The sequence below is a fragment of the Acomys russatus genome, chromosome 2 (assembly GCF_903995435.1).
Source record: "Acomys russatus chromosome 2, mAcoRus1.1, whole genome shotgun sequence".
NCBI lineage: Eukaryota > Metazoa > Chordata > Mammalia > Rodentia > Muridae > Acomys > Acomys russatus.
The window spans coordinates 73,896,627-73,915,973 of record NC_067138.1 but is presented as its reverse complement, the minus strand read 5'-3'; the positions used below and the strand labels follow the sequence as shown (position 1 = coordinate 73,915,973).

At 39.9% G+C, this 19,347-nt stretch overlaps 1 protein-coding gene across 3 annotated transcripts in view; it reads left to right on the top strand.

Annotated features, from left to right (window-relative positions):
• The window catches only part of Astn2 (astrotactin 2), a 985,961-nt gene that overhangs the window by 318,604 nt on the left and 648,010 nt on the right, over window positions 1-19,347 (top strand). For all 3 annotated transcript variants that reach the window (XM_051163215.1, XM_051163211.1, XM_051163209.1), the window contains one exon: window positions 10,456-10,563. In XM_051163215.1, the coding sequence (XP_051019172.1) occupies window positions 10,456-10,563 (108 nt within the window). The remainder of the gene's footprint in view (window positions 1-10,455; window positions 10,564-19,347) is intronic.

Sequence of the window (19,347 nt, the reverse complement as noted above, 5' to 3'; positions counted from 1 at the left end):
CATGGTTTCTGCTTTAGACTCCTGCCTTGAGTGCCTGCCCTGACTGCTCTCAATAATAATAAACTATAATCTGAAAATGTCCGGGAAAACAAACCTCTCTTTCCCTAAGTTGAATTTGGTCAGAATGTTTGGTAACAGCAACAAAACAAGTGAACTAGAACATGAACACACACACACACACACACACACACACACATCGTGCATAAAAATGTCTCTAAGAGGTGAATGCATGTGAACATCTATGATTTAGTTACAGAGCTGGGAGCAGTTGCTACTTGTGTGGTTCAGAGGATATGGAAAGGTTTAGTGGCTTCTGTCCTCCACCCATGGCTGCCGCCATTTATAATCTCTGGATGGTTGGGGTGCAGATGGGTTTTTGCATTCCTTAGACACATATTTCTCTATCTGGTGCAGTTTGGGGCAATCTGAAAATGCAATATCACTGTCACCAGACTGAGGAAGACATGGAGCCTGAATAATTTAACATGTCACCACCATCCATCATGATAGCAAGTGTGGGAGATGGAGTGTGGAAAGGCTAGAGGCAGGCCTACCAGAATCAGACAGAACAGGTCTTTAGAATGAGCAGCTGGAGCCAAGAAGGTAGCTTTGCAAAGAGAAATGCGCTGCCTTTCATAGACCTAGCAAAAACCGTGTGTTCCCTTGCCGTGGCTTTCTCATAGTATGATCTTCGTTTTGTTTGGATGTGTTTATTTGCCAGAAAAAAAACTTGAGATTGGGTTCCTTGTTTTCTACCAGCCATCTATGCCATAGGAAACCTCTAAATACTTCTGAGTATCTCCATTTACTTATTGTCAAAATTCACCCAAGAATTTCTACAGAGAGTTTTGGTAAACCCACGAATGTCACTCATGTCCACACTGTCTTAAATGCTTCCCCAGAAAGATGACTTGAAAATTTCAGGAATATTTTGCCTGTTTTATTTGTAGCATTATCCTCAATGACTAGAAGAATGTTTGGTAGTGTGATCACTTAGTAAATAGCCTTTAGATTAATTCGTAAATGATTATGTTGCTACCATTACTTGAAGTGAATTCAAAGTCTAGGAGAGCTCAATGGTTGTCCTTTCCATCCCAAGCATGAAGCTGGGATATGAAGTCTGAGGACTTGGACCACTGAAAGGAGGCTGTACTCCACCTCCTGTCTTTGGGCCAGATGCCCCTCCTTTTCTTTCTCACATCCCTTATGTTGCATGTATGTCACAAGTCTAGTGATGTTAGGAAGCAGAGGGCTTTTTAATTTTTCGCATTCTTTTGAATTGAACTTTACATAATATAAAATGAACCATTAATCATTTTAATGTGTGCAAGCCAGTGACATTTCATACATTTGCAGGATAGTGTAACTCTCACCTCTATCTAGTCCCAAGCATACTCATCACCCCAAGGAGAAACTAGTAGTCATTAATAGCACTCCCTATCCTCGCCTCCCTCTTCCCAGCTATGGCAACCCAAAGTCTATTTCCTGTCTTTTTGGATAAATCTTCTCTGGAAGGTTCATATAACATACATCTGACTATTTTTGGCCATTTGTATACAGCTTCTTTTACTTAGCAAAATGTTGGTGAGGTCTACCTACATGGTTCGATATGTCAACCTTTACCATATGTCAGGAATATTGCATAAGGCTAGACAACATTTTGTTCATCCATTCATGAGTTAACAGATATTTGTTGTTACTGCATTTGAGCTTTGTATAACTACAGTTATGAATGTCTCCATATAACTATTTGTTTAAATAAGTTTTCTGTCCTTGGTGTCATATGCCTTGAAGTAGAATTCTTGGATTAAGTAGTAAATGTGTGTAATAATTTAAGAAACTTCCAAAACTCTTTCCATAGCAGCTGCAGCGTATTCATCCCGACTGCTCTTACACACACAGTTCACTAACATTTCCTTTTTTGCATTGTTTTTCTGAAAACCAAACTACCATTATAACTTGATATCAATGGTTTTGATTTAGTTTCCTCAATAAATAGTAAAACTGAGCACAATTTTCATGAGAACACGAGGTGTTGAATCCAACCAAAATCAAGTTCAAAGCTGAGTTTTGCTCTCTGCAACCTCAGTGGTCTCATGCAGATTCTGAATGTTGGTTTGTCTGTCACTAAAGTTAGAAATTACTCTTGCCTGTCAGTTGTCTTAGGAAGTGAAGGTGTGTTTTCACATGTAAGGTGCCTGGCATAGAACTCCTTGCCCTGTGTTATATGCCTAGGCTAACTAACATTTTGTTGCCTCCATCACTGATCACTCAGGAACTCTGAGAATCAGGAGTAAGGGCAGAAGCCACTGGTTCTGGCACATGGATCACGTCTTCTGTTGTTTTTCAAGTCTCTGAGTAAGGTAAAATACTAGAGGAGCCCTGAGTAATTAATGGCTATACCTTAGGGCACTAAATCATCAATGTTATATCAAATCAGCAGTGGTGGGAGCCCTGCACATCCATATGAATCACCTCTGAGTCAGTCCTCAATTGTCATCTCACCTTTGCAGATTATATGGTTACTCAATGGCTATATACCTTGGATAGCTGCCACCTTTCTAGGATGTCAGAGTGGCATCAATCTCTCTCTCCTCCTACTGCAACCAAGTAAAAATTAGAGAGAGTTAAGTGCTCCACTCTCAAGCTTTTGGTCACTCTTCTTATTGTTCATATGCATCTTAATACTTTTCTCATAATGACCATGTATCCCAACAGTAAACCATGAATTCAGAGACGTTAAGAACACAACGAGTGAGTAAGAAGTAGCATTATAACTCATATCTGATGCCAATAACTTAATTTCCTTCTAATAACATATACAATTCTCAAGGCCCATGAACTAAATCAATATGAAACCAACTAGATCCTAAGAGCCTTGAAAGCAAGGGCTGCGGTTATTGCTTTTTAGTGGAATCTCATCTTCGCCTTCGTTCATGTAATTCACATACAAGAATACTTACGGGTCCTGTGGCTTATAATGTATCTCCTGTGCCCAGGTCTTGGTCCTAATTATTCTTTGTCATAGTATTTGTTTATAAGTGCTTCCAGATATCTGTTCTTCAGTCCAGTAAGTACATGAAACACAGGTTGTCTATATGAAAATGTGCTGCAAACATGGCATATATATTTGGTTTTAAAGATTCATTATTAAGAAATACATAAAATATTTCAGTGCTAAGTATCAGTTGGCTATATATGTATAAAATATTTTATATGTTTGTTTCAATATATCCTGAATATTAATTCAATCCAATTATTTTTATCATTTCAGATTTCATTTACTTCTGTTTTGTGTGTATTAAAGTTTGCTGAATGTATGTCTGTGCATCACATGTGTGAGTTCCCCCAGAGAATAAAAAAAGGGCATTGGATCCCCTGGGAATGGAGTCACAGATGGTTGTAAGCCACATTGTGGGTGCTGAAAATTGTCTTCTGGAAGAACTTCCAGTGCTTGTAACTGCTGAACCATCTTTCCATACCCCATTTTTTTATCATTTTTAAATGTTTTACTTATTTTTTTATCATATGTTACATTTCAATCAGACTGCACTCCACTTCTCCCATGTCCCCTGCTCACTTCCTCTCTCTTCCTGATATACTTCTCCTGTTTCCCTTGAAAAAGGAGCAGGTTTCCCAGGGATGTCAAGTGGACACAGCATAACAAGTTACAATTAGATTAGGCACAAACCTTCACATCAAAGACTGAGGTAGACAACGCAGTAGGAGGAAATGAGTCCCAGGAATAGGCAAAAAAAGAAAAGGAAAGAAAAGAAAAAAAAGGCAGAGACAGCGCCCTCTTCCCACTGTTAGGTGCCCTACAAAAATGCCAACATTTAAACTTACATATGTGGTTTGCATTATATTTCTACTTGACAGGCTGGAAAGCAAGCAACCTTGATGAACCTCAGTTTCCACTCTAAAATATATGTCTCTTACTGCTACAGAAGGGAAGTGAGAGTCAATGGAGAGCTGAGAATGAATAGCAACTCTTATTCTTGGTGTTTCGCAGGGTATGGTCTCTGTGTTCTGAGGCATATGGAAGAATATGTTAATACTTTCTTACGCTTCTTGAAGTTGCTGGCAGTTACTATTGCAAACCTCAGAGAAGATGGGAAGAGTGGAAAGCATGTTCTTATGGTAGGATGCAGGAAAATACCAGCTAAGCTACAGTGCTTGTTTGTATGTGGATTCCTGGCTCACACACACAGACATCCCCAAATGCAAGTACACATACATGCACTCATGACACACACACACACACACACACACACACACACACACACACACCTTCACATATTTGTCTCATTATTTTATTCATTATAATTTATTCTCCTTACAAACTGATTGTTATCTGCTCACTCTTATCTTCCCATTTCCACCCTCCCTCCCTCTCTCTTCCATCCTATTCTTCTCCCCTAGACCTCTGAGGGGGGCTCCTCCCCCACCTTCTGATCATAGTCTATCAGGTCTCATCAGGCTATCCTGCATTCTCTTCCTCTGTGTGCCTGCAAGTTCATGTGTATCTAGTTGTCAGAATGGTTTTGAAGATAGACAGATTCGACTACAACCCCAATTGCATACTCATTACCTTACATCACACTATTCACATAAAAGGGGCTCCTAATTCCGCCATTGGGATTGCTCTGGACATTAAATGAGGTGTTTGTTCATATTTTATTGCATACCAACAAAAAGCCTGAGGGAAAAGACTTTAGAGCTTCCTTTGAGATTTGAGTGGAGTTCTAGAACTTATGAACTGTGTGACTTGGGACATATCATATCACTTAACATTCCTGTGCCTTCGAGTCTTCATCTATGACAATGAAAATTAAAGTACTGTCTTGCCTCTTAGGGTTTTCCTGGAAATAACATGAGCCAGCATGTGTTAAAGGCTTAGCTCCATGTCCTGCAGAGAGATAGCACTGTGCTGATGTTACTTTTCTTATTACATTAGAATTGTCTAGTGACTTCTCTGTCATCTTCACTAGCATGTCCCATGGAGAGAATTCTCTCTGAATCATATCATATAAATTCACTATGATGAGGGAAGAACACATCATTTGTTTGCTAAGGAAGGAAAAGTAAGAATTAGGTAGGAAGAGAGGTAGAGCCATAAGGAGGAAGAGCAGGGAACAAAAGTTTCACTGTAATGGTTAAAAGTTAAGGCATGACTCTAAGAGTCAGGAGCAGGTCTGGTATAGCCGATAGTCTTGTGATTTCCCTTTGCTCTGCTGCTTATAATATACCAGACAGTAGAAAGATGTTCCCTGTGGTCCTCGGAGTGGCTGTCAAATATATTCATTTCTCTCTGGCTGAGAAATAAGTAGGCAAAAAAGTTCTCCTTCTCTCTCACCTACTTTTTTCTTCTTTTTGTTTCATCTTTGTGAAAGTAAAGTATTTTGATGGCAACTTTTAAAGTCCTGTTGGCCTTGGGCTTTCTGAGGTACAGCTACTTCCAGAACTCCACAAGGTCCCCAGCAGCTCCTTCTCAAAGCCTTTAAATGAGACAGTTCATTTGGTAGAACTGGGGTCTCCTACTGCCTCCAAGCCCTGGGGTTATTTTCAGCAGGATTAAGGAGGACTTCTCTCAGACCATGTCTGATGAGTGCAAAGGTAATTTGAGGTCAGCCTTGTACATTTTCATTCATGAAAATGATATCTTTGATTAACAGCATTGCGGTAGATCACTTCAATAGCATGCATGAGACCTGAGGTTCAATTCCGAGTGATGCCAAAATGACAATAAACAAGAAAATTCTATGCTAAAGAGGGGACCAAGAGAGCAACTATCTGTCTTTTAAATTTATGATCCATTACACTGAAAGACAGTGCTGTCCCCCATGGCTGAAACGCACAGCTTCAATTATTACTAATTCACTTCTCCTTTCTGAAGCTTAGTTGCCTCATCTGTAAACCAGACATAATGATACCACCTTCCTATGAGTTCAATGACATTGGAAGGAGGTAAAGGAATACTCATCACACAGGACTTGACACCTTGATGCTGGATTATTAATCTGTTTTCAAAAACTCCCTATGGAGGGTTTCAAGGAGTCTAGTTTTGTTGGTGTTACTATTGCTGCAAAGAAACACCATGACCAAAAGGGAAGTTGGTGAGGAAAGGTTTTTCTGTTTGTTTGTTTTTTGTTTGTTTTTGTTTTTTGAGACAGGGTTTCTGTCTGTGTAGTCTTGGCTATCCTGGACTCCCTTTGTAGATCAGGCTGGCCTCGAACTCACAGCGATCTGCATGCCTCTGCTGGGATTAAAGGTATGCACCACCACACCCAGCTGGAAATGGTTTAATTTGACTTATATTTCCACACTGTAATCCATCATTGAAGGAAGCCAGGACAGGAACAAACAGGGCAAAGACCTGGAAGCAAGAGCTAATGCAAAAGCCATGGAAAAGTGTTGTTTACTGGATTTCTCTTCATATTTGCTCAGCCTGTTTTCTTACCGCACCAGGACCACTAGCTCAGGGATGGCACGACCTTCAGTGGACTGGGCCCTCCCCATCAATCACTAATTAAGAAATTGCCCTATAAGTTTACCTTTAGCTCAGTCTTACTGAGGCATTTGCTTAACTGAGTTTCCCTCCTCTCAGATGACTTCAGCATGTATCAAGCTGACATGAAATTATTCAGCAAGGGGCCAATTTGAATACTATAGTGCGCATATTCAGAACAAGATGGTTAAACCCTGAATTTCAAGTCTCCAAATTTGCACCTGTGTCCCTTCAGCAAATTAACTATGCCCCAGAATTTCCCTATGTCTTTGCTTTATTATAGTTCTTGCCTCACTCTCAACATAGTCTAGATTACCTGAAAGAATCTTCTCAGTTTATTAATTGGCTTCTTCACATTCATTGTCTATGAATGAGAATATGCATGGTTATTTTTATTGCTAACTGATGCAGTAGTGCTCAGCCCACTGTGGGTGGTTTCATTCCCTAAGTAGATGTTCCTAGACTGTATGAAGAAGCTACCTGAGCCTGAACAAGACAGTGGGTGAACCAGCAAGCAACATTCTTCCATAGTTTTTTGTCTCAAATTCCTTCTTGGGTTCCTGGCCCAACTCTCCTCAGTGATGGATTGGAATCTGTAAGATGAAATAAATCCTTTTATTCTCTGAATTCTCAAAGTGTTTGGTCATAGACAGAAGTGAAACTAGGATAATTATCTAGATTGTTAATTACACCTCCTTAATGAGTATACCCCATGAGGATTTCATGCTGTCATGTCTACATACAAATCTTCCTGCAACATTGCTGGAATGAATAAAGGTACAATACCATACTGTGAACAGAGTTTCTGCAAATGTAATGCCAGTGTAGTGAATGCCATTTCAAATCTCTACCCAAGGAAATTACAAAGTAAATCCTTTGGTGAATTGAATAACGTTTTCCTCTAATCTATGCTTTTGCTTTTCTTTTCCTCTGGTGGAACTCTCAAATAGGTAATGGATTGCATGGTGTTTGATTCAAAAGATACAAAAGATTTATAGGGCAGAGTAGCCTCCCTCTTTCCTCGATCTACAGTCATTTAATTCTCCACCCAGAAAAACTACTTTCATCAGATTCTTTAGTCTCCCTGGAGATAATCCATTATTTGTACAATTGAAGTCCAATTCTTTAAAAAAAAAAAAAAAAAAAAAAAAAACCTTCTTTCCCCCTGCCCACCCACACCATCCTCCATATCTCTATCTTCCTTGATTCTTCTCTATGTACAGAATTTCTCAGTGTCTTAATCCATGTCCTTCAATATTTTATATTTTAAAAACTAAAAATTCTGAAAATAATACCAGGCATGATGGTACATGCCTGTAACCACAGGACTCAGTAGGCAGAGGAGGAAGATCAAGACTTTAAGGCCAGAATGAGCTACATTAAAAAAAACATCATCTGGTAAGTGAAGGCTTTCGTGGGACATGCCCCTTGGGCTAGTATGCAGATATAAGTGAGTATATACCATTTGATTCTTTCTGCTTCTGGGTTAACTCACTCATTATGATCATTTCTAGTTCAATCCATTTATCCACAAATTTCGGGAATTCCTTGTTTTTAATAGCTGAGTAGTATTCCATAGTGTATATGTACCACAGTTTCTTTATCCACTCTTCTACTGAGGGACACTTAGGCTGTTTCCATGTTCTGGCTATTATGAATAAGGCTGCTATGAACATGGTTGAGCAAATTTTCTTGTTGTGTGCTGGAGCATCTTCTGGGTATATTCCAAGGAGTGGAATAGCTGGGTCTTGAGGAAGCCCTATTCCCATTTTTCTGAGATAGCACCAGATAGATTTCCAAAGTGGCTGTACTAGTTTGCATTCCCACCAGCAATGAAGGAGTGTTCCTCTCTCCCCACATCCTCGCCAGCATGTGGTGTCGCTTGAATTTTTGATCTTAGCCATTCTGATGGGTGTAAGATGGAATCTCAGAGTTGTTTTGATTTGCATTTCCCTGATGACTAAGGAGGTTGAGCATTTCTTTAAGTGTTTCTCAGCCATTTGAGGAAGGCATCCTATTGGGACTCTAAATGAGAGACGCATGGGAGAACAGCAAAATAAAAGGATCCAGAGGGTCCTAGAAATCTACAAGTAGAACAATATGATAGGCAGATTTGGGCCCAGGGGTCCCGCTCAAACTAAGGCACCAGCCAAGGACAATACAGGAGGTAAACTTTAAACCCCTTCCCAGATCTAGCCAATGGTCAGAATATTCTCCACAGTTGAGTGGAGAGTGTGATACGACTTTCTCACATACTCTGGTGCCTCACATTTGACCATGTCCCCTGGAGGGGGAGACCTGGTGGCACTCAGAGGAAGGACAGCAAGTAGCCAAGAAGAGACTTGATACCCTATGAGAATATATAGGGGGACGTAATCCCCCTCAGGAACAGTCATAGGGGAGGGGAATAATGGGAAAATGGGGGGGGGGGAGGAATGGGAGGATACAAGGGATGGGATAAACATTGAGATGTAACAAGAATAAATTAATAAAAAAAAAAAAAAAAAAAAAAAAAAAAAAAAAAGAAAAAAAGGGAAAAATACATTAAAAAAAAAAAAAAAAAAAAAAAAAAAAAAAAAACATCATCTGACAAACCTTACTAAACTCACTAACTCATTCACTTGCTTACATATTAACAAATAAACAAAAAGTAAACCAGTGCAAAACTCAAAAACATAAAGATTAAAAATAGTAACCCCTACTCTCCTCCCTTTAGAGTTAAAGATTACTGGTTTCTGGGCACTGTTATTCCTAGCCTTTTTTTCATTATTCCTTTGGTAGTCCGCTGCTCATAACCCATGAATCATCGTCCTCCTCTCCTGCTTGTTCCCTGGGCCCTATCTCTGCAGCCTTCTTTATATTCAACCCCCTTTCCCATCCACTCTATACATTTCCCCATCTCATCATGACCTGTTTTTCTGGGTAATCACAGAGCATTGTGCCTGTTCACTCAGCCTGGCACATATTCCACCTCCTGAGTGCCCAGAGAATCCTTTTTAGTTCACCCATATAATCAAATCATTTTCTTGCTCGGGGATCTTCAGTGACAGTTTAAGGAAAGGCTGCACCCCATATTCCTTCAGTAGAACACCCAAAACTCCCATAGCATGGCATGAGTACCTCATTCCTAGTCAGTCTTGAGTTTGATGTTGTTTGTATCTGACCAACTCCCCGTCCTCAAGGAGGCTTCACAAGGTGGTTCCTGGAAACTATTTTCTAATGCCAAAGCCCCATCTATCCTTCAAACCATATCTTAAATCTTCGCTCCTCCATAAAGCTTTCCTAGGCCCTCCACGTTAGAATGAATCACTCTTCCCCATATTCCTAGCATTTCATTGTGTGGAAAACATAAGCCATGAATTAGGTTTAAGGTTCCTAAGGATCCCATTTGTCCCCCAGACTAGCGTATGATCTCCTGGCAGGTAAGGTTCGAGTAGCATTTATCTTTGTGTCTCTGTGTCTGGCTTTGAGCCTGACATATCCTAAGCCCTTGGTTGAAATGTATGTGAAAGTAATTTGCCTAGAGAGGATTTTTGGTTTTTTGTTTTTGTTTTTATAGTTAATCTCGTCATATATAGCAATAGTAGTTTTTCTTTATTTAGTACACACTACGGACCTCCTTTTTTACATGTTGTATTTCTTTTTAATCTCCAAAGCAAATCCATGAGGTTAAGAGTTACTGCTCTTGTTTTAGAAGGCTGAGATCTTATAAAGGTGAGATGGTATCTCAAGGTCACATACCTTGAAAGCTGTTGAACTATACCAAGAACCCGGATCTGCCTCACTGCCAATCTCAACTGCTTCCATTAATCATGCAGACTCTTCAGTCACCAGGGATCAGCAGCAAGAAGGCTAAGGCTAGGGCTGTGGGTCTTCAGGATCACTGGGGGATTTAACAAGCTTCTAGAGTCCTGCAAGGCTCACTGGTTGATGGTGCTTCTCTGCAGGGGGAATCAGCTTTGGGAGAACCAAGGGGACATCAGGCTCAGAAGCAGATGACGAAACACAGCTGACGTTCTACACAGAGCAGTACCGCAGTCGCCGCCGCAGCAAAGGTAATCGTGTCCTTGGGTAGGTTCCAGAACTGCCATGTGTACTTACAAAGTCCAGGGAACATATTAAATGACAAATGACAAATGACAAACGTAAATCTGTTTCAACACGGTTAGCACTGAATTAAACATCCCAGGACTGATCACACTACTGACCTTCACTCTTTCCTTTTCCATTCCATCCCCTGCTTATTTCCTGCCCTACATCATTCCCCAATATAATTAGAGACAATTTCACTTAATGCATGCATATTGAAATTTCACCATAGGAAATAAAATAACTAATCCTATTGAAAGGAATCTAGTGTTAAAAATAAGTCAGATTTAGGTTATATGTGTGTGGGGTAATCTGTACCATGGGTGAAGGGCAGTTCTTAACATGAGCTACCAATTTAATTTTGCAACTCTTGGCTGCATAAGTATAAAGAGAATATTCTCAGGTGCAAAATGTATAAATTCTGCAGCATAGGAGTAAACATTTGTCCATGATACGGTGTTTCCCTGGATCTGAAATTCTTTAGCTGGTCGCTGTCAACAAGGCATTATGTGACCTACTAAAGAGTCCCTTCAGCATTTATTCATGAGAAGTCGATGTGAGGGACATCAAAATGCTGGAGTAAGAATCATTACAGGCCTGCACCTGCAACTGAAGTTCCTAGTTCTCTTATGACTCAATAATACACCAGATAACAGCGTTCCATAGGACAGCATGCACAAGAGCAGTTCCTCACCTCTGAGCATTACCTAAGGCTAGGAGATGAGCAAATGTGAAGTGGTTTTTTTATAAGAGACCTCAGGGGTAAATATATTAAAAGCCAAAATCTGGTACAAATTAACAAGCTTCGACCACTCAATGAAAGGAGGCTCCTACATTTCAGGTCCTATATTACATGGCTGTCATCTTGCACTGACTCATTATGAGATCTATGGTTAATCATTATTATTGGTGGGTTACAAATATGTTAGAATTTCTTCCCTCTTATCACCTTTGCACAGAAGGGAAGGGAAGAGTTGCCAGAGGCAGCAACATTTATTTGTTCGTGATGGACTTTTCATAGCAAGGGCATGAATTACATACCTTTGGGGACATTTTGCCCTTAGGCAAGTTATTTACATTCCTTCATCTGTAGAATGGGCCTTGTAATGGCTCTAACTGCCATTTGGGGTTGGCTATTGATTTCTATCACATTATATGAAAAGCCATCACAGGGCTTGGTGAAAGGGTGAAATGTAGGTGGACATTATTAATGTCACTTTGGGTCTCATTGCTTTGATTCCACTCTATCTACCCTTGGGACCTATCATGAAAAAAAAATAATCTCAATATGGGAAGAACTTCTATTGACACATCTCCTAGGAAAAATTTTCAGCCTCTATGGCCTTAAAATAAGAAATCCTGTTTCTCAGTCTATCCAATGCAGTGACGTTCTGGGATCAAATGTACAGCAAATTTAAAAGTTAGTGATCGATGATTCCTGACTTGTATTCTCCCTCCCCAAATCCAACAGTAAACATTACAACCAGAGAATGGTGGGTCTCCTCAGCAGGACTGGGCTATTTACAGCTAAGTGGAAAAGCATCCATCACCGAGAATGCACCCTATAAATTGGACTTAAACTTAAAAAATAAAAGCAAAGGCAAGCAACAGGACTTGAGATAAAAGATTTAGCCCACTGCCACCAGACACTCTAGAAGGCCTGGCTGTGCTCCGAGGAGAGTGAGAGTACCAAGGCTGTGGCACCGTCTCCCTCTTGCCCCAGCCCTGCTGGCCAAAACCATCTCCTTTTTCTCCTTTTCCAGTTATATCCCACTAATAACACAATCATCTCCCTCCATTTCTGGTTTCTGCTGCACATTTCTCTTCCTTTGCAGGATCGTGTGTTTACTTGATATCTGCCCATTTCTTTTTATCTGTTTCTTGGTCTCTTGTCCCTCTGTCTCTATTTACTGCCACGTTCTCTTCTATCTTTTCTTTAACTCTCTTCTTATCGTCCCTTCCTTTCTCCTCTTATTTGTTTTCTGCTGTTTATCCCTGCCATTCCCTAGTCAGTCTTTCTATCTGTTCTCCCCTCCTTGTGTACATACCAGAAACAGTTCTACAAGCAGCAACCTCATGAAAACAAAGCCAAGCAAACATTTGAAAATCCTTATCCATGTAGAGGATGGGCTATGTAAAAACGTGAAGCTATTTGATGATGAAAAACAGCAAGGACATCTATAAATCTTCATTCATGCCATATGAAGATGGCATCTAATAGTAAATCATAGGGGTTCTGTAGCCAACAAGAAGCATTGTCTATGCCTAGACATTCATGTCTCAGCTAGTCTCAGAGCTATTCCTACATAGTGGGATTAGTAATATAAGATACCTGCTTGTTCTGTGGTTTAAATTCTTTATATCTTGATTATAGCCCTCTCCCTCCCTCCCTTAGTACTCAGAAAGAGAAACCTTCCTTCCCCTAACATCTGATGTGTGTCATATATATTGGGCCAGAAGGCTGAAGATGATGCTCCAACATAATAGAGAGTTTCGGATAACTATTCAGGTAGCAAACTGTCTCTGTCACCTTCTCATTTGGGAAGCTACTAACTTGCACTCCTGGCATACTCAGGTAATCAAGTTTATCCCTTCTCAAGTCTCTGATGGAGTTGAAGACCAGGTACCTTAGTGTTACACTGAAGCTTAGTTATTTAGGAGTTAAGATGTTTTTAGGTCTAGAGAAATGTTTTAATTTGACGACAAGATGTGATAGAGACTGATTTATGTTCAGAATTTTAGATGCACCAACATAGGAAAGATGTTTTCTTCAAGGCTGTCAAACACAAATAGCCAAAACACTAATAATGTAACATTTACATAAGTTCTGATTGTGCCATGGTTGTTCTTGCTATAGGTAGTTTATTGTATATATGTGTAATAATATAAATGTATAGGTAGAAAATAAAAAAGTTAAAAAAAAGAAGTAAAAGAAAAGAAATAAAAACAGCAAGGAAAAAAGATACAGTGATGAAGAGAACCAAATAAGGAAAGAAATTCATGTTAGAACCCAAACATACTTCCCTCCCCTTTGTGCTGGACCACAAGCAGGTATCACTACTCTTTGTATTGCATTATTGATAATGCACTTGAACTTGTTGAGACTGTTAGTCTTGCTGCTCTTCCTGATTCTGCTTTTGCTTATTTTCTGTTGAATATGTAAGGTTTACTGGATCATGAGGAAGTTTCTGTTCCAGTCAAGTGAACTTAGAGCCAGAGTTCCACATGCAAGGACTGTGGCCCATCTTTGCTCTTCTTAGAATGAGAAAAGGAGATGATGACTCTGCAGCACTCACCATATTATTTGGGAAAATGCATAGTATAAATGTGAACCAAGAGACGTCTGAGAGTCTTCAGGGGTGCCAGAACAACAGAACACAGTATTAAGAATGTGACTACTGGGAACCCTAAGTTTGAATTCCATCCCAAACACATACTAGTATCATATTAAGGATCTGGATTGGACATCACTGTGCATTCATTTTCTGAACTAAAAATGAAATGAGGGTATAAGACTGACCATCAACAATGTCCTAAAGATTAATATCAATAGAGAACTGAGGCAGATGTTAGGATGGAAGAAAGATATTGAAACAGAGCTAAACTACCAAGGAAGGACCACTAGGTCTAATATGTGTCTAGGGACTATGGGAATCTCATATCTGCTGGAAAGTCACTATTTGACATTAGCTAAGATCCACTTGCCCAGGCTTCCATTTCTGGAACATGAAACAGTAGCAGGGAGGGAAGGAACTGGTCAAATCCATGGCTGGAGGACCCCTTCTCTGTACTATGAATCAGTGAATCCCTCTACTTTAAATGTGCTTGCTTCAGGCTCGGACTCATTTGAACCCTTTACCCAAGGCCTTCCCATTTACTGTTTCTGAGGGGTGTGTGCCAGGACACATGCATGGCTTCAGCCACCTAGCTTGAATATGCTTCTCAATTTCCTCTTCCCCAATGTCCCAATACTCTCCCTACCTCTGTGGCTGTCATCCAAGCTCCTCCTCAGAAATGCAGTGAGTCAGCAGTTCTCTCTGCTCTGCCCAGCAGTATGTCATCCAGTCTGGCTTGGTAGCAAAAGCTCAAGTGTAAGGAACTAAAGGAGAAATAGATAAAAATACCAGGAAAGGCAAATCCCTATGCTGTAGGAAACAGCTCTCTCATAGCATTTGGGATTCCATATTAACTCACTGTGCCCTCTTCATATCCATCCAAAAATAAAATCAGTGCTGTCTTTTCCAAATCAGGAAGCATGTGGCATTTGGCTATTGCCATCTTTGAAGTACCCAGAGGAGAGGGGGCTGGTTCTGGAGCTATTTGAGGACAACCGGACAGTCTGTTCCAATGGTTGCCACTGCTTTCCAATGTGACCTTGGACAAGTTGTATCCTGTTGCAGGATATTTGATCCCAATGTGATCCCTAAGATTGTAAACTGTAAAAATCTATATTTGATCCCATTGTGATCCCTGCGATTGTGAACTGTCAAAACCTGACTTTTGTTTGGTATGGCTGAGCCCTAACACACACCTTTAATCCAAGAGCTATCTGTACTCAGGATTTAGTAAAGTTAACCACCGTGGGTCAAGAGGCAGAGCAAGAAACTAACTGACAGGGATCAAAGAGTAGGAGGGACTTGAGTTGAGAGGTATTTAAGAAAGTGTGTAGAAGTAGAAGGGGTTTGAGGATTTTAGCTTGAGCTTTTTAACTCTTTAGCTTTTAGCTCTTTTGCTTTGAGCTCTTTAGCCCCTCAGCTCCTCAGCTCCTTAGCTACTTGGCCTTTGCCTCTCTGAGCTAGGAAGCCTTTGGCTTTAGGTTTTGTTTTGTTTGTTTGTTTGTTTGTTTGTTTGGCCTTTTCCTCCTGGGCTCTCAGCTGAGCTAGTGAATCTTTGGCCTTTTTCCATGAGGGTGTGAGCTGAGTAGGAAGGTCAGCAATGGTGCTTTTTCTGCTTCTCTGAACTAGCAAGGTTTTTCCACAGCATCTGGCTACTGAGTCTTTATTGATAAAATAGAATGATTGGCATATTCGATTAAAACTATACTTTCCCTTGTCTGATCTTCATTTTCTCAGCCACCAAGGGGAAGTTTATGAGGACTATTTAAGATCAACTTTCATTGGTTAAGTTCTTCTGAGAGGCCTAGATACTTTGGTTATCCCAACTTTGAGTGAAGAGTAAGATGTAGAAAAGGTAGCTCAATATAGGTTTTGGACTTCTATTTTAGAATTCAGTCTGAAAAGTTACCTAGATCTCAAAGATGTCTGCCTCTTCTCATCTGCTCACTATGAGCCCACACCCTCAGCATTCTCATCTCATCTGACCATTAACTTCACAAGGTTAAATGCAATAATGCTGAGGTTGTTTATCTTTTTTTATTCTCTTCTCTTCTGTTATGGTCTGGGATACCTGCCTCCTCTGAACCTGTGGGTCTCAACCCCATAGGGGTCATATATCAGATAGCCTGTATCTCAGATATTTACATTATGATTACTAACAGTAGCAAAGTTACAGTTATGAAGTAGAAACAAAATAATTTTATGGTGGAGGAACACCACAGCGTGAGGAACAACATTAAAGACCAGAAGCATTAGGAATGCTGAGAACCGCTGCTTTAGAATCTGCCAAGAGGCCCTTCTAGAAGATCTTTCTCCAAATTTTGCAACACAATTCCTACTCTTCATCCAGAGTAATCATTCTTAAAATAAAAAGGAGAAAGATGTGACTTTTCTAAGAAGATGTCTAAGCCTTCTTTTTGCATTTAGGTTTTTAAACAGGCTACTAACCTATCTCCAGGGCCAAAGTAGTGATTTGTTTCGTTTGGGGTTTTAGGTTTTTGGTTTTTGTTTTTTTCTACAGCTTTCTTAAGGCTTTTTGCTCTATAGTTATACAAAATCTCTTTCTAGCATTCCTGCCTCTGGTTTGCAAAGCCCTCACACACAAACCTCTCCTGGAATGCTCTCTTCTGTTCTGACTGCTGTCACTCACTATGACATCTCCACTTTAATGGTAACTTCTACAAAGCCATCCCACACCAAAGAGTTTCCCTGTTTTATTCTTTAGCAGATCCTGTGATCTTCCCACTTTGTAGACTCCATCACCATAATATTTTGACATTTACTCAGGTGTTTCAGGGTAAGTTTATGTACTCCATAGAATTCATGATGATAAGAACACAGTGTGCAACTTGTTTCCCATAGCATGGGCCGTGCTGGACCAGTTTTGAATGAATTAATAATGATAAAAGTAAATAAAAGAAATAGCACAGTGATTGCCGTGATTCAGAGTTGCATATGATGGCTGCTACTTCCTATATGCCTTTCTTATTTATACTCCATTCCTATTTCTGACAAGTGGATATGCCCTTCCCTTTCTTTCTCCTTCCGGCTTGTGGTGAGTGAAATTGAGGCCCTAGCCCTCCCTATTTTCCACTTCAGTTCACTAGAGAGAGCCATGCCTAAGACTGTGGAATACCCGGGTATTGATGATAAAAGTTGAACTCCTTGAAGATGTATTCTTTTAACAAAGTGAGGAAATGAGCCATTCTGGGTGAGGATACTGAGGCCTGAAACTCTGTGATAGAACAGTGGACACCTGAGGCTGATGTCTGAAGGAGGATAACCCTGTATGGCAGGTACATAGATCTCTCTGTTAAGATTTCTCCTGAGAGGCATAGAATTGGTGTTTGATTCAGCCAGATTCAACTAAAAGTTTGGATACCAATTCATCTCTCTTGGCTTGGATGAGTTTTAACTTCTGGACACTTACTTCTCTTTATGTGAAATCAAACTATTAAGATGTACCTCACACTGTGAGCAAGTCTATGAAAGGAAAGCAGCCAAAGGTGCTTAATAAATGATGTGTTTTCCCATAATTTTACCTTCATTTATGGCATTCTCTGCTCCAAACTATATCAACAGCAACATCTCACTTTTGCCATTTTCATCTTTGGAAAAAGGAGTTTTGTAAGACATGATTCAAGATACTTGTAAGATTGTTTTTGGAAAGGTGACTTACTGCCCAGGTAGGCTTCATTACAAGAAAAGAAATTGTGTCTATTCAAATAGTAGATGAATAAAGGACAAAAATGATGAAGAGATGTGTGTGTGTGTGTGTGTGTGTGTGTGTGTGTGTGACTGCATTTTCTAAATATAGGATCAGTAATACCATTTTTATAAATGGCCAGTTAATAAACATGTCCACCCCTTAAGACTATACTGTTTCTGCCATTCCATTAGGACACCCATAGATGACATATACATGAACACATGTAAATAAATGTGTTCCTGTAAAGCTTTATTTTCCATAGTTCAGAAAGCAGCTGAGAAATTTCACAATTCTTGGTAAAAATTAATCTGACCTCATACTATAGGATTGTGCTGTCGAAAGAGTCTGTTTGAGAAGCAAACAGTGCTGTGTTTGGTCACGTAAATAACCATCTGAGATAACAGTTGTTTGAAGCTTACCATTGTGGTAGTAGTCTACAGAATTAACTAATGATGGATTTGAAATGATAGGCTGACAATGGGCAGGATTTTACCTTATTAGCTGGAAATGGTGCTTACAGCAAGGAAGGCTAGACTTTGAATCAGATGTGCAGATGTGTGCCTAAGTTTGTAACTCATCACTGACCAGCTTAGTGACTTCTGGGAAGCCTGTATTCTCTCAAGGTCTCTATTTTCCTGTTACTCATTCAGGGATATCGATATCATGCCATCAAGCCTGATTTCTATGCTCATTCTAATAACATTGGTTACTTACAAATGAAGGTTAAGCATGATGCTTGGCCATGTGGGAAACGGAGCCTGAGCCCCATCATCAGAGTATATAATCTCCTGGGGAACTGGGTTGCAGTTCACACAGGCTCACAGCTGATCAAAATAAGCTAGCGTATAATTGACGGTCCAGGTGAAAAGTGCAGATGGCGAGTCAAGCCTGAGGCATAATGCTGAGCAGTCGTTCTGCTTGAGCTGATGAATTGTCCCAGCTCTGGCACTCCCAGTTTCCCTTTGTACTGTGGCTGTGTGGTCTTAAGTAAAACCTTCTCCATCTCTGGACCATACTCTCATATGGTGCTTGTTCAGCTGCTTCTAGAGGTCTGGTCCTTCTGAGTCTCCATCTGATGTCCTTTTACTAAGCATTGCTTCATTCAACAGAGAGAACCAAGGCACACATGACTCTGTTTGCTTTATTTTTAATTTTTTTGTTGCTTGTTTTAATTTGGCAACCCTTTAATATTTTTAGATTTATTGGTTTTTAAGTTAATGTGTGAGTATTTGCCTGCATGTATATATGAATATATATATATATATATATCACAAGTGTCTAGTGCCTACATAGCTCAGAAGAAGGTGCCATATATCCCCTACAACTGGAGATATAGATGGTTGTCAACCACTATCTGGGTTCCAGGAACTGATCCCAAGTTCTTGTTTTGGGGCATGAGCTTGAATATAAATAACTGGTGTTTGGGGATGGGCTTGAATAGAAATACCAAAGTAATATATAGTACAAGTCCATGTCTGTACGAGTATTGAGAGATGATAATGGGGACATGTAAAGGACATGTCTGTCTTGACCATTGGTAAGCTGACTGGCCCTGTCCACAAGCTTCCCTACTCAGCAACTTCTATGGTTTTGTTCAGTTTAAAAGACAATTCATACAAATATTTCATTGTACATTCACAGGAACTAAGGTTTAGAAAATGAAAGTGTTTCCTCCAAGGTTAAAAATATCATCCTTAAATGACAAA